The sequence below is a fragment of the Nipponia nippon genome, unplaced genomic scaffold, assembly GCF_047370975.1.
Source record: "Nipponia nippon isolate SJK-2023a ecotype South Korea unplaced genomic scaffold, ASM4737097v1 scaffold_8, whole genome shotgun sequence".
NCBI lineage: Eukaryota > Metazoa > Chordata > Aves > Pelecaniformes > Threskiornithidae > Nipponia > Nipponia nippon.
This window is the reverse complement of record NW_028262402.1, coordinates 31,415,246-31,429,401: the sequence shown is the minus strand read 5'-3', so window position 1 is coordinate 31,429,401 and position 14,156 is coordinate 31,415,246. Positions and strand designations below refer to the sequence as shown.

Genomic DNA, 14,156 nt, shown 5'->3' with positions numbered 1-14,156 from the left:
TCTCACTGAAAAGAAACATTAAGAAATAGATCTTGACTAACCTGCTTGTTTTCATTCTGATGAGCCTGAAGGAAGAGCTGTGTAAACACCTGTATTATGGTCATAACTTCTGGAGCTCCATCAGTTTCCAGCAGTGCATTCCTAAGCATTAAAAAGTTAGATTATGACAGATCAGATAGTTAGTCTGCCCACCACACCACTGTTAATTGAAATGAAGAAAAAAAAAAAAAAAAAAAGGTACATTTTTTGTATGCTGTAGATTCAAGCTGTGTCTGAGCTCATTATGCCAGTGTGGAAACTGATAGAAATACTAACTTTGCAGGCTTTTTAATTTTATTTTTACTTTAAAAAAACCCATATGCAACTCCTACAAATAAACTAGATTTAGTAAGTATACATGCAATATACATGCAGACACACATAATTTACCCTACCCATAGGGAAAAAAAGTGTAAAATTAAAAAAGAGACTACCACAACTTTATTAGGCAAATTTGGCACCTGAACAGTCTTATTGGGTTCAGAGCAACTATTCCCATGCCTACAGTTAAGCATACTTTACTGTTTTGCGGGACTGCATCCCATATGCCATCTCAAATTAGAGAGAAAGTACAATCTAGTACAATCTCCTGGGATATAGTACCTGGAGCAAAAAATAAATTAAAAAAAATTCCTGACTTAAACTGTTAAATATAGCACTCCTACTGGAGCCAGGGAAACAAACAAACAAAACTTGTTGATCAAATTTAGAAGTCACATATTTTAAAAACTACACAAGGAGACTGAGCTTAAATAACGCCTCTGCTGTTCAGTGACTGTGACTCCTTAGTGATCATTAAGCAATGAATCACAAGTACAAACAGAAATGAGTATATACCAAAGGCATACTTTAGATCAGTAATTGCCACAGATTTAGTTAGGAACCAATGCATTCCAACATGTTTTCAATGGTGAAATCATAAAATTCACTCTGGAGGTTCAGGAAGGTGAATGCTTTAACTGGCCTTCCATAGGGCATAATGTAACCTTGAGCAAATAGAGCAGAAAAACATACGGGCAGCAAAGTGTAATTTTCATTCTCTTATTTGAAAGACATGTAATAGTAAGAAGAAAAAATGTTCAAAGTAAGCTGCCACCGAGATATGTTTTTTATTAGAGAATTGTTTCATTCTTTCCCTAACAAACTAAAAGATAAGAACAGCTAACACATTACTGTAACAGGGAAATTTCACAAAACTACAGGCACATACAATCACTAATATAAACACAAGAAATAGTACACAGAAACTCAAGACAGTCTAGGTGTGTGGACTTCTGTATAGCCTCACATAGCAACAAAATAAGCTTCTACTTGGGAAATAAAAACACAAGTTAATATCCCTGAGAGAAAAAAATTTAGCACAATCAACCTCAATAAAAAGCACGCAAATAGCAGGAAAAGTTATTCCTCAAAGAGACACAATGCTTAGATCTGTGCTTCTAACAGAATATTAGACCCCAAAATAAAAGGGGTTTTCTGCCAGGTGTAGAAACATAACACAGTTTCCAAACAATGAAGTACAAGTTCTATATTGGCAGCTTTCTATCATCTCACATGTGACTACATCTAGAAGAGTATCTTAACGTCTGCACACCACTTTATAATAGCTGGAAGGATGTCAGAGAAATACAACAAAAATGAACACAAAGCTGCAGAAACCAGTTGGCCTGCAAAAGCCAGCTAACATATATAGCTTCACTTACTACCAAGAGGACCTGAAACATAAGTCTTTTTAAAACATACAAAGGGTTTAATACTGGCAATGTAGAGGAACAAGCATACTAAGTAGAAACAACAGAAAACAAAAAAAGGAGCAGAAACGTAGGCTGAGCAACAGGAAAACATGATTAATTTCTAAGACGATTTGGAACATTAATACAAGTGCAAAGTTTTATTAGGAAATACTCTGCTAGGCAAAGATCTGCATTATCTGAGAAACAGCATCTCATCCATTTCTACTATCTACCGAAAGGAAAGGGTGCCAAAGAGTTACATAGTCTTGTGTTATTTTTAGAAAATATTTTATATACCATGACCCTAAATAAGCCAAGGAGCTTGAACAAATTTTGTTTCCCTATACCATCACAATATACAGCCTCCAGCCTAAGACATTAGCACTGGTCTGTTGAAGTTGCATCAATTTTTCAAGTGCATTTTGCTTTGGGAAAGTGACTGGTCTCAGCTATTCAGAAAATGCTAGCTGTGCGCAGACACTGGACCACAGCCCCAGAAAGGACCGCCATAGCAATAGCTGCCGCGGGGATCCGCTCTCACAATACAGCAGTCTAGAGTTTCTACAGCAAAGATTCTTCTGTTCGTTTCTGCACAAACCTAAATATGCACACAGACACACAAATGCCCCCAAACATGTGCACCTGGGAGCCCTTTTTTCTTAAAAAGGAAGACACTTGATGAACAAAGAACATCAGTCGCTAAATACATTATTGTTGTATCGAAACTGTAATACTGATAACCCCAGCAGTAGATCTACTTAAAAAAAAAAAGATAAAATAATAAGTCAAGTGAAGTGAAGAGAAAAAGCCACTGAATACTGACTACAAAGGACTGGAAGCCCCCATGTGGTAAACGATATATATTGCTTCAAAATAATCTTAATGCATTCAAAACCAAAATCATTATTAACAAGCAGATCAGTAGTTTAATGCCATTAAGATCACATCGGATATCAATCCTGAAGACTATTAACATAATGTAAAATAGGCTACACTGGTAAATGCAAATGTTTTAGCTAAATTCCATCTTCATGCTGGCATGGGCCAAGCCATTTCAGCATTTATAATTTTCACCTCTCAAATCATATTTCAATCACAAATTTCTAGTGAAGTACAAAATAAATTATAAATTTTAAAGGCTAAAAACCAATGTAGTCAACTGTATCAATGATTATTATAATGTAACTTCTATATAAAGTTCACAAGATTTTTAACATTTTTCATTATTTCCACTATATTACACAGAAGGGGACACTAAGGCATACAGCTAAAGAAAAAGACATCGTGAAATTGTAATACATCCCAGATTAGTATACTCCTCCTTCTCACAAAGAAAACCTCAATGTATAAACTGGTCATTTGAAACACTTCCCGCTATAATTTCAAAACTTACTTGAAAATTTCATTAACAATTCTGAAAATGGCAGGATGGCTTGCTGCTTGTGGCTGTTGATAAACAAATGAAAGAAAATTAGTCATTAATAAGAAACAACTCAAACAACTGCCACCACATAGTTGACAGCTTAACTCATGGATGCTATTACACTGCAATTACTAAACTGTAAATCTCAAATCAACTCTTACTAAATCCTCAGATTTTCTCAGGATTAGGTTCTTCAAAATAACTACGTCAGAGTCATGGAAGGAGATCCACAGCAATACCAAGCAGGCTAAACAGCTGATAAATGCAAGCACCTGGGATCTCAAACTGTTTAAAACAACGATCACTAAAAATACTAAAGGTGGCAGATAGAACAGGTTGTTGCATGCAATTGCTGGAGGCATGAGAGAGAGAGCAGATTTACAAAAAGCTGTTTTCTCCTCTTCACAGTCAACCCCTTTTGGATGTGCTTTGAGATTCTTGCTCCATCTTCAAAATTAAATTCCAGAAATTAAATTTATTGCTTTGTCTTTAATACTACAATACACATTTTCGTCCAAGACACTTTTTCACAGTACTATCTTCTGTGAATTTCAGAGTTGCTAGTACAAGCTAAATATGTCAGTGCATCAAAATATATTTTTTTTAAAACTAGTGAAGCTTTTTATCATGCTACCACACAAAAGACTGTTTTGAGAAAGTGGTTATATTAAACATGCACTAGTAAATACACTACTTTCTAATCCCATATTCTTAAATTCTAAGATTTATTAGGCTTTTGTAGAGCACCAAGAATAACTGCTTACACATTCCCCAAAGTGTATGTGCCTAAGTTAAAAAAGAAACTCACGCTTTGTGCTTCTGAAGTTAGCACCTGAAGATTTGATGAGAATATAGTTCTTGAAAAATGCAGAGAAATGCATGCTTAATAAAATGCATTCTATAAACTTCGGGATGCATAGAAGGAATAGTGTTTATAAACGGCATTTATTGTAACAGCTTTAACTGCCTGATGCACTATTCCAAAAAAAACTTTTATGCGTTTGTTACAAGCTAAAAAGTACCGAGTAGAATAGAATTGTTTTCTTTTTAATTGCACACAGGCGGAATGAAGACTTTATATGATCCTTATATGATCTCAGAAAATAGAGACAACCTTTAACACAAACTGTCTAGAAAAGCTCGTTGTTTCTCACAGTTGTCTTTGCCATACTGCAAATATTAGGTGGCACCTCGTTTTCATGTTTTACCACACTTTTTCTTTGTCACATGGCTGCAGCTAAGTTGTCCTATTGAACGTGTGCCATCTAGTGTTCAAGAGTATTTACAGCCGGTTGTTTGGACGTGTGAAGAACAGCATGCAGCTTGTTGCAAGGCTGGTCTCCAAACTTCCACTGCTAGAGGGAGAGAAAAAAAACTGGCTGGATGAGACGAAAAAGAGGCACCTTCATCTCTTTTGTTTTAAAAGGAAAACTTGGAATAGACAATCTCCAGAGGCGCCTTCCAACCCTAACCATTCTGCAATTCTATGAAAACAGCGGAAAGTGAGAAGTATGTTTTTCAGTCCTCTGGTCTAAATGGTTGAATTCAGCCATTTCTCCACTGTCTTTTCAGATACTCCACCTACATTTGCACACGTACTTCTATGATGACGTACCAACCCACTGTTGCTTAAGACAGGTTGAGTATAAACTAGAAAGGGTCCATCAGCACGTTGCCAATCAATATCAAATCACAGCACATTTGTAATCGATATCAAATCACAGTTCTTTTGAACAAGACTAAACTAAATGTCTTGTATGCAACGGTGAAAAACTCTCCGCCCTTTCCTGCCAGACAACAGCAATCTACAGTACCCACTACAAGAAACCACAGTTAATAGCTCCTAGTATTTAATCTACACTAGTGAAATCAATATGAATTTCATCACTGGTATTTGAAAGGGAAAACAAAAAAAACCACCCAACCGCCACCACTGTTATCTAACTCCACAAGAGTCTGATCAATTGACTGCATTGAATTAATTTGCATGCACTCAAAGTAAGAATGCTATCATAGCGCAAAAGTCCCCGAGGCAATTTGAAGGTGTGCCTGTTGTGTAGTAGGACTAGAGCAGGCAGCACGATTCTGCTGTAGCCAGCAGCAATTCTGGAGTTTGGGAGGGGTTATCAATTTCAGGAGGGATTCTCACAGGGTTTTCATGTTGTTGACATTATGTCCTCATTTTTTCAAAATAAAAAGGTATTTTACATTTTAATAATCTTGTCTGTGACTATGCAATATTTTTCACAGAAAGCTCAGAAATGCAAACATGCTGTTCTGTCACCTTTAAAACATGCACAATACATACGGCACAACACACACTAAACCAATAAGATCCAAACACAGGGAACTGGAGCTGCATGTGTGATATCATGATTCCATATTTTAAGAATGTGTCCTTCAGAAAAAAAACCCCACACAAAACGACTGGGATTTTTGAAAGAAACAAAATAGGAAAAATATACTGTAACAAAGTATTACGTACACAAGTTCTATAGAACTACACTACTTTTGTACCTGTATTATCAGAAAGAAGAACCCTAAACAAACAACTAATTTATAATACAAAGCCAGAACTGGATAAAGAAGTAAGAAAAATACATTTGTATCTATAGGATGCGAGTAAATGGCACAAAGAGGAACAGACTAATAATCATATACTGCGTTTTATTCACATCATAGAATGCTCTGTAACAACTGCAAGTAAGAGTAAACATACAGAAACAAATTGTGCCCAAGATCACACAGCAATAGATTTGAAGTGGTAACACTGCACATACCAGTTCTCTTGACTTCCAGACTCACATGCAATTAATTGGACACAACACTTCTACAGTTAAACACATCTAGCTTTAAGAAACTACTACACTGCTGTATTTCAAATGTTGTCTGTATTTCCAAATAGTATATTTACCTGTATTCCTGAATTTTATATTTACCAATTAAAAATGAGAAATGTCACTTAATTTTTTTCTTATACCAAGTGCCAAATGTATTTTTATTTTGAAGCAGACACTTATTTTGAACACACAAACATGTTTCCACAGAGGTTTAAAAAGCTCCTGAATTCATCAACATTATGAATGAATTAGTGTGCACTATTTCAAAAATTTTACCATAACAACACAGGTTTTGAAGACAGGCAATACTGAGAGAACTAACTGTAACTTAGCTGGAATGTATTAAAACAAGAAAAAAAGCTTCTCAATTTCTCTCTCTGTCCTTCCTCCTTTATCCTTCGTTAACGCCTATCTCATTGGCACAGCTCCCAGTGAAAGGTGAGTGTGGATCCAGCTAACCTCAGAACTTGGGGATAAGGCACAGCAAGAGGGCAATGCAAGGGCACGGGAACCAGAGCAGTCTCCAGCTCGGTATCCTGTCAGGCAGTACAAGAGTCGCTGCATCACCCACTAAAACTGTATTTGCTCTGTAATGCTGAAGCGAAAGTAACACCAAGGGAGACCCCACAGCTAGAGCTTTAACTGCCGAGCACAACATAATTTCGATTCTGGGCTGGACTTGGGAAAGCAGGCAAGGTGGAAAAACAAAACGCAGCAGTAACAGATGGTTTATAAAGCAGAAGCCGACAGATTTTAAGCCCTCTTCAACCTATTGCACTTTTCTGGCAACATAACTTTGAAAGAAATAAAACTACTTTGGAAAGCTATCTAAGAACTGAACACAAACTGTAATTGACACTGATTCATTCACATCTCTTTTTACATGCTTTACATGCTTTAAAAATCTGTTTATATACTTACCTATGCATTTCTGGTAAAGCAAAAAATTCTAGTATGTGTATTTATTTAAATTTCAGTTGTTAACACACACATACAAACCTTAAAGTTACTTCAGAAAGGAAGACATCCACTCACTCACAAATTCTGAAGAAGCTAAAAGACTATTTGTGATCGTCACTTCATTTGTTTTTATTACTTCTGAATAACTATAGAATTTCCAATATTAATTTCAATTTAGCCCCAAAACCACAAACCTAATAGCATACCATATAAAACACAAGTTAGTGGACCATCACACTACAATTACTCTTGGAAATAAAATATAAGAGTATTGCATATCAAGCTTCTTTCATAATAGAAGTACAGTGGTTTACAACTGTCTAGGTACTATAGATCTCTATGAGGGTTATGTACAGTTTGGTTGCTGTATCAAGATATTTTGTTTAGATAAATGACTCCGATAATGCAATTACGAAAGAGCTTATTGAAATTTCCTTCTTATCATATACTATGATCAAATCACTTACATATTTCTGCCTATTTGTACTCTAGAGGTTTCCTTCCAAATAGAAGAAAATGTATAAATCAAGTTTTGTCTCATGATTCCACTTTTTATTACCATATCCATAAGGCAAACAGAGGCCACATCCTACAAATACCATAATCCAACTGCCAAAAAATGCCTACCCATATTCCGAAATAAATATTCCTAAATAAATATTCAAATGTTTTTCAGGAGGGCTAAATTAATCATGCTATTGGATTCAAAATGCTGACTGATCTAATGTCACACAAGTATCTTTATAGTACCACGTACAAGTTGTACAAAATATCACTGAGTATTTTAGAACACAGATTCTGGATCAAATCTTTTCCGTCTATATTGCCTCTCTGAAGCTTCTCATCCTGTTGTTTTTAATTGGTATTCCATCTCCCATTTATGCATCCTCCCTCTTATCAATGCCTATCAATCAGCAATATCCATCTTCCAGCTCTTTTCTGTATGCCTCCATTCATTCTGCTCCTTGTCCACAGGATGTCCTCTCTAAATCAGCATTCAAAGCTGTTGCACTGGTCTTTCCACTCTGTGAGTATCTTATTTTGAAAGCACGAAATCTTTGGAGCAGAGGTAAGTAAGGACAACCCAAGTGTGCTAGCACAGTAATGTCTCATTCTTCTCAGGGATCAGGATGTGAAGACAAGGTAAATAAGAACATCGATAATAAACAACAATAAACCAATAATTAAAGCAAAGATTTGACTTCTTTTTATATATAACCTAGATATTTTTATTTTTTACCTCAGCCACATGTGGTACCACATACTGTATTCAATTCACAGTGTATGTGACACAGAAAAATTACGCACAGGCCTTGTATATAGCCTTGTCTTCTGGAATACCTAGATCCCCAGGTGACAAAGTGCTGTTCACAGCAAGCACTTAGGAGATTTGCAAGTATTATAATGGATCCCTAAAAGAGAAACTTGAAGATTCAAATAAAAAGGAAGAATATTTAAAGGTATCATTCTTTTCCTATCTAAAATACATACTCTGTAAGCAGTTTCATAGGCTGAAAATAAGACTCCATGTGCCATTTTTTAGTTCTATCCATTTTCTGAAATACATAATCTAAGTACTTAGCACACATGCTATTTCACACTAATTAACAATTAAATTTACACTTAGTATTGCAAACTATATCATTATTTTGGAAAAGGTATTGCATCATGTTTTCTCACAGGAAAGATTTTTGGTGCACTGCATAACACAGCATTTCAAAACAAACTTTAATTACAGTTTAGCGAATGTTTCGTATTAAGAATTTTGTTCAGGTTTGCAAACAAAACCAAGTAACTAAGTAGTCCATAATAAAATAATCTACAAGGAATTTCAATTGTTTATCCCAAGGGTACAGAGATTGAAGTAAAAACAGATTCAAATCCTCCCTGGCCAAAGTTCATAATTTTTTAAGACAGAGGCAGGTACTCAGCACCCCCACCAGTCAGATTCTTGTCTCTTCATGCATTCTTCATCACTGGACAAAACCTTTTTTCTCTTCTACCAATTCAGTGTAAAAGCTAAAAATTTAGTGACATTTGTAAGACTCAAGATTTGTCTTTGCATTAGCAAGTTATGTGCCACATGACAGCCATTTCCCTCAAAGATGCTGACGTATTTGAAAACTCTCTGTCACTTCTGAAGCATGAACGAGCAGCATCAAACGTACTACATGTTGCACATACCAGTAACGAATCTTTTATGACACAAGACACTTCTTCCAGTGAATGCCATTGAATGGAAACCAGCTGGTCTAAAAGATACAGTGTAGCTTTTTCAAGGCTTGGTAAGTGACGAAGCCAGAGGCTGAAGATGGCTGATTCGGGGAGGGAGATCTTCTTCCTGGTTTAGAGAGAAAAGCACCGTTTTCCCTGAGAAACTGGAAGGAAGACAAAAATGTACCTTTTCTTTTTTAAAAAAAAAAAGCACATTGAGGAAAAAGAAGACAGAAAGATCAACCTGCAGCAAGAGAGAGAAAATCTTGTTTACAGTACTCTGTTCAATATCAAATAATAATGGCAAAGAATAACAGGGAAGCACCATCATCTACAAATGAAACCTTACCACATGTCTCTAAAACCTAAAAATTTGGTTATGGTGGATTCCAGCAAATGGGAACAGAAGGCTTAATCTGGAGTTCCCTTCCTCTCTAGAGAAAGGCCCTGCCCCACGCTTGCGCTCTGCTCTTTCAGACCCAGATTGCTTCCTGCAGACTGGTCTGCTCGGAAAGCGTCAGCAGCTGACAGAGAAGTAGGAAGGCCCTGGATAATTTTACTGCTGGCTAAATCAAAGCATTACCTGTCTTTGCAGGGAAAAAAGAAAAAAAAAACCAAAACCTGAGGTAGAGGTAGGTAAGTCTTCAGCCCACCAACACTGACCGGAGCCTTTTAAAAGATAAATGGTTAAGAAGGTAATTATCTTTTCACCTAAAGCTTTCAGGAAAATAGGAAATATTATTATTATTATATAATTTATTTTCACTAGGGAATAAAAGGCACAGTTTATTTTGAGACAGCGCTGTAATTTGTGTGGACCAACACAAATCAAAATATACTAAAAGTAACCACCCAAGAAGATGAGATACCACAGCACAAAACATCCTGGAATATTTTTGCAGCTATTACGATAGTTGCAAATTAAAAGGTTAAAAACAAGAAATGCATAAATAACAAGAAATATGTGCTTTGGTCTTAAATCAAGTTAAGATTAAAAGAACTAAAGTTAGCCTGGAGAGTACATGCAAACTAAAGCACTGATAAAAAAAGAAAAATATCAGCAGAAAGAAAGATTTAACAGCATTTTAGAATCTATTTTCAACATATGTATTTTACCATACTTTTGTTTAAATATCAGCCTTCAGAATTCTGATTTCCATTGAAAAGCTGTATTTTTTCCATTCAAGTCTATGTAATAGCTTAACTTAAAAGTGTACATCTGTAGACAAGAAATACATCTTAGTATGTAAAATCTCAAAATTGTAAAGCAATGCTCAATTTCAAGATGCTGTTTAATTAAATATCACTATTAAAGCACATATGCCCATCAGAGTAAATTAAGAATGACAACAGATTATTTAATTTTGCCACAATCCTCTTTTTTGTTGTTTTTGTGGTAGCATGGCAGATATTATTATGCCAGGAAAAGAAATCTAGTAAGCTTACATAGAGGTGTTCCAACTCTGAGATTTAAAAACCATATAGGAAGTAAACTGTAGTCATTATCCTTCTGCGACTGAACTTCCAGGCAATCCCACTGGGCCAATGCTGAATTCTGTGGAGTACTGCAAGTCCCAGTATTTAGTAACTCTGTTTCCTGGAGCAGGCTTCACTTGTGTTCAGATGGAAAACAAGTGTTCAGAACACAATGACAGGGTTAGGGAACACAGAATTCAATTGTTAAAGTGGGGAAACAAAATAAAATACAAGCACACTCAAGTTAAAATCGTATGAGCTTCAGTGGCAGGACAGGAGTGTACCATGCAAAGCACATGTGAGCCTACATCTGCTCTCAGGGAAATCATATACTTTTGTCAAGGGCCCTGCAAGACTCACTTAGTCAAGAGCCATATAAACTGAATTATTTTTGCTCACTGTGATAAATAGGTAGCTCAAAAGTTAAGCAAAGGGACGTTTATTTCAGCCAGAAGAACCTTTTATGACCATCTAAAGGATTCAGATTCACATTATGAAGTGGCAAAAGTATGTCATGATGGACTTCCCTTTGGCTCACTGACATGAGTATACACCACCCATGCTGAACCTGTGAACTTGTTCCGAAAGTTTTCCAAACTGCGTTACTTCTTGTGGAACATGTCCAGTCTGAAGCCACAAAAGATGGACAAATGAAAGATACCTCTCTCTTTTTTGGGAGACCTTCACGTTCCTTTTTCACTTGTTTTCCTCAGCTTCTAGTAACGTGTACAAATAAGTAATCGTGCTTTTTCATTAATTATTTATTTTTGCTGGAGCCCTCAATGGAGCAATATAACAATCTTCATTGGAACATCTCAGAAATTATGATGTTGGGTACAGAGGAAGCAATTAAAACTTTGATTAAAAAGGAGACAAAGGGATAATTGAGGCAAAGTGTTCACAAAGGACCTTTTCTAGTATTAAAAAAAATGGGTTTAATTGTTTCTAATACAGTCCCTCAGCTACAATTTGAATAAAGCAACTCTTAACCAAAAGTCGGCTGTGCTTTCTCTGATGTCTTTCCTTCCCTGGCACAGCCAATCTTGCTGATGTCCAGCTTCACTCAGCTGGTCTTCATCCACAGACTGATGTCCTGGTTTTGGACAGGATGGAGTTAATTTTCTTCCTAGTAGCTGGTATGGTGCTGTGTTTTGGATTTAGGATGAGAATACTAACACTGATGTTTTAGTTGTTGCTAAGTAGTGCTTACACTAGTCAAGGACTTTTCAGCTTCCCATGCTCTGCCTGGTGCACCAGAAGCTGGGAGGGGGCACAGCCAGGACAGCTGACCCAGACTGGCCAAAGGGCTATTCCATACCGTACGACATCATGCTCAGTATATAAATGGCCGGAGTTGGCCGGGGAACAGCAATCGCTGCTCGGGGACAGTCTGGGCATCGGTCGGTGGGTGGTGAGCAACTGTATTGTGTATTACTTGCTTTGTATATTATTATTGTATTATTATTATTTTATTATCATTATTATTATTACTACTGCTACTACGACTATTCTATTTTATTTTACTTCAATTATTAAACTGTTCTTATCTCAACCCATGAGTTTTCTCACTTTTACCCTTCCAATTCTCTCCCCCATCCCACCAGGGGCAGGGGGAGTGAGCAAGCGGCTGTGCAGTGCTTAGTTGCTAGCTGGGGTTAAACCATGACACCCCTATACACAAGAAGAAGTCTTGGAAGCAAAAGTCAACTCGTTGAGAAAGGAATGATGAAAACACAGGGCCATCATGAGGAAAAGAGGAGGAAGAGGAAGAATTGGTAAACAAGAAAAGTGGCCAGTGTTGTCTCTATACTGACTCATGGATGGTGGCAAATGCCCTGTGGGGGTGGTTACGGCAATTTAAGGAGAGCAACTGGCAGCGCAGAGGCAAACCCATCAGGGCTGCTGCATTATGGCAAGATATTGCTGCCCAGGTAGAGAACTTGGTTGTAAAAGTACGTCATGTAGATGCTTACGTACCCAAGAGTCAGGCCACTGAAGAACATCAAAACAACCAGCAGGTGGATCAGACTGCTAAGATTGAAGTGGCTCAGGTGGGTCTGGACTGGCAACAGAAGGGTGAATTATTTATAGCTCAGTGGGCCCATGACACCTCAGGCCATCAAGGAAGAGATGCAACATATAGATGGGCTTGTGATCGAGGGGTGGACTTGACCATGGACACAATTGCACAGTTTATCCACAGATGTGAAACATGCACTGCAATCAGGCAAGTCAAGCGGTTAAAGCCTCTCTGGTATGGAGGATGATGGCTGAAACGTAAATACAGGGAGGGTTGGCAGATCAATTATATCACGGTCCCACAAACCTGCCAAGGCAAGCGCCATGTGCTTACAGTGGTGGAAGCAACCACTGGATGGCTGGAAACACATCCCATGCACGGGACTCATTTCCGAAACAACCTCATAGACACCTGGGCCAAAGAGCATGCCATTGAGTGCGTGTATCACATCCCCTATCATGCACCAGCCTCCAGGAAAACTGAACAATACAATAGACTGTTAAAGACTACACTGAGAGCAAAGGGTACTGGGACGTTCAAACATTGGGATACATATTTAGCAAAGGCCACCTGGTTAGTCATCATTAGAGGATCCGCCAGTTGAGCTGGCCCTGCCCAGTCAAAAGTTTTACGTACCATAGAAGGGGATGAAGTCCCCATAGTCCACATAAAAAAATATGCTGGGGTAGACAGTCTGGGTTCTTCCTGCCTTTGGCAAAAGCAAACCCATTTGTGGGATTGCTTTTGCTCAAGGACCTGGGTGCACATGGTGGATGATGCGGAAGGGTGGGGAAGTCCAACGTGTACCTCAAGGGGATTTGATTTTGGGTGAAAATAGCCAATGAACAGAATTGTATTATGTTAATTACTATATAATACTGTATATCATTGCTTCTATGGTGGCTATATGCCATATCAATGGTATTACAGTAAGAATCGCCCACATTAATGAATAATGAAGTTTGATGAAACCAGACAAAGTGCAGCAGTGATGGAACCCCAACTGGCTTCAGCGTGCAACTATCCAACACTACACACCAACTCTCCTGCCCTGAAAGACTGTTATGACAGATGGAACCCAAAGTCACGGACTGAATGAACTCAACGGACATTTTAGAGGGATGGCCTCTAAGGCTAAGGGAATGATATCTGTATGTATATATCAAAAGACAGGAAAAGTGGTGGTGATTAACTGGAATGTATTGGAAAGGGTAGGACCTGGACATGATGTAGATGGTACGGAATAAGGGGTGGATACTGTCCTGGTTTTGGCCAGGATAGAGTTAATTTTCTTCCTAGTAGCTGGTACAGTGCTGTGTTTTGGATTTAGGATGAGAATAACATTGATAACACACTGATGTTTTGGTTGTTGCTGAGTAGAGTTTACACTAGTCAAGGACTTTTCAGCTTCCCATGCTCTGCCAGGTGCATCAGAAGCTGGGAAGGAGCAC

At 37.6% G+C, this 14,156-nt stretch overlaps 1 protein-coding gene across 1 annotated transcript in view; it reads right to left on the bottom strand.

The window, feature by feature from the left end:
* The window catches only part of FANCC (FA complementation group C), a 92,673-nt gene that overhangs the window by 14,744 nt on the left and 63,773 nt on the right, over window positions 1-14,156 (bottom strand). The window contains exons 8-10 of the mRNA XM_087742064.1: window positions 9,180-9,336; window positions 3,166-3,218; window positions 42-141 (exon numbers count right to left, since the gene is read on the bottom strand). Of these exons, the coding sequence (XP_087598190.1) occupies window positions 42-141; window positions 3,166-3,218; window positions 9,180-9,336 (310 nt within the window). The remainder of the gene's footprint in view (window positions 1-41; window positions 142-3,165; window positions 3,219-9,179; window positions 9,337-14,156) is intronic.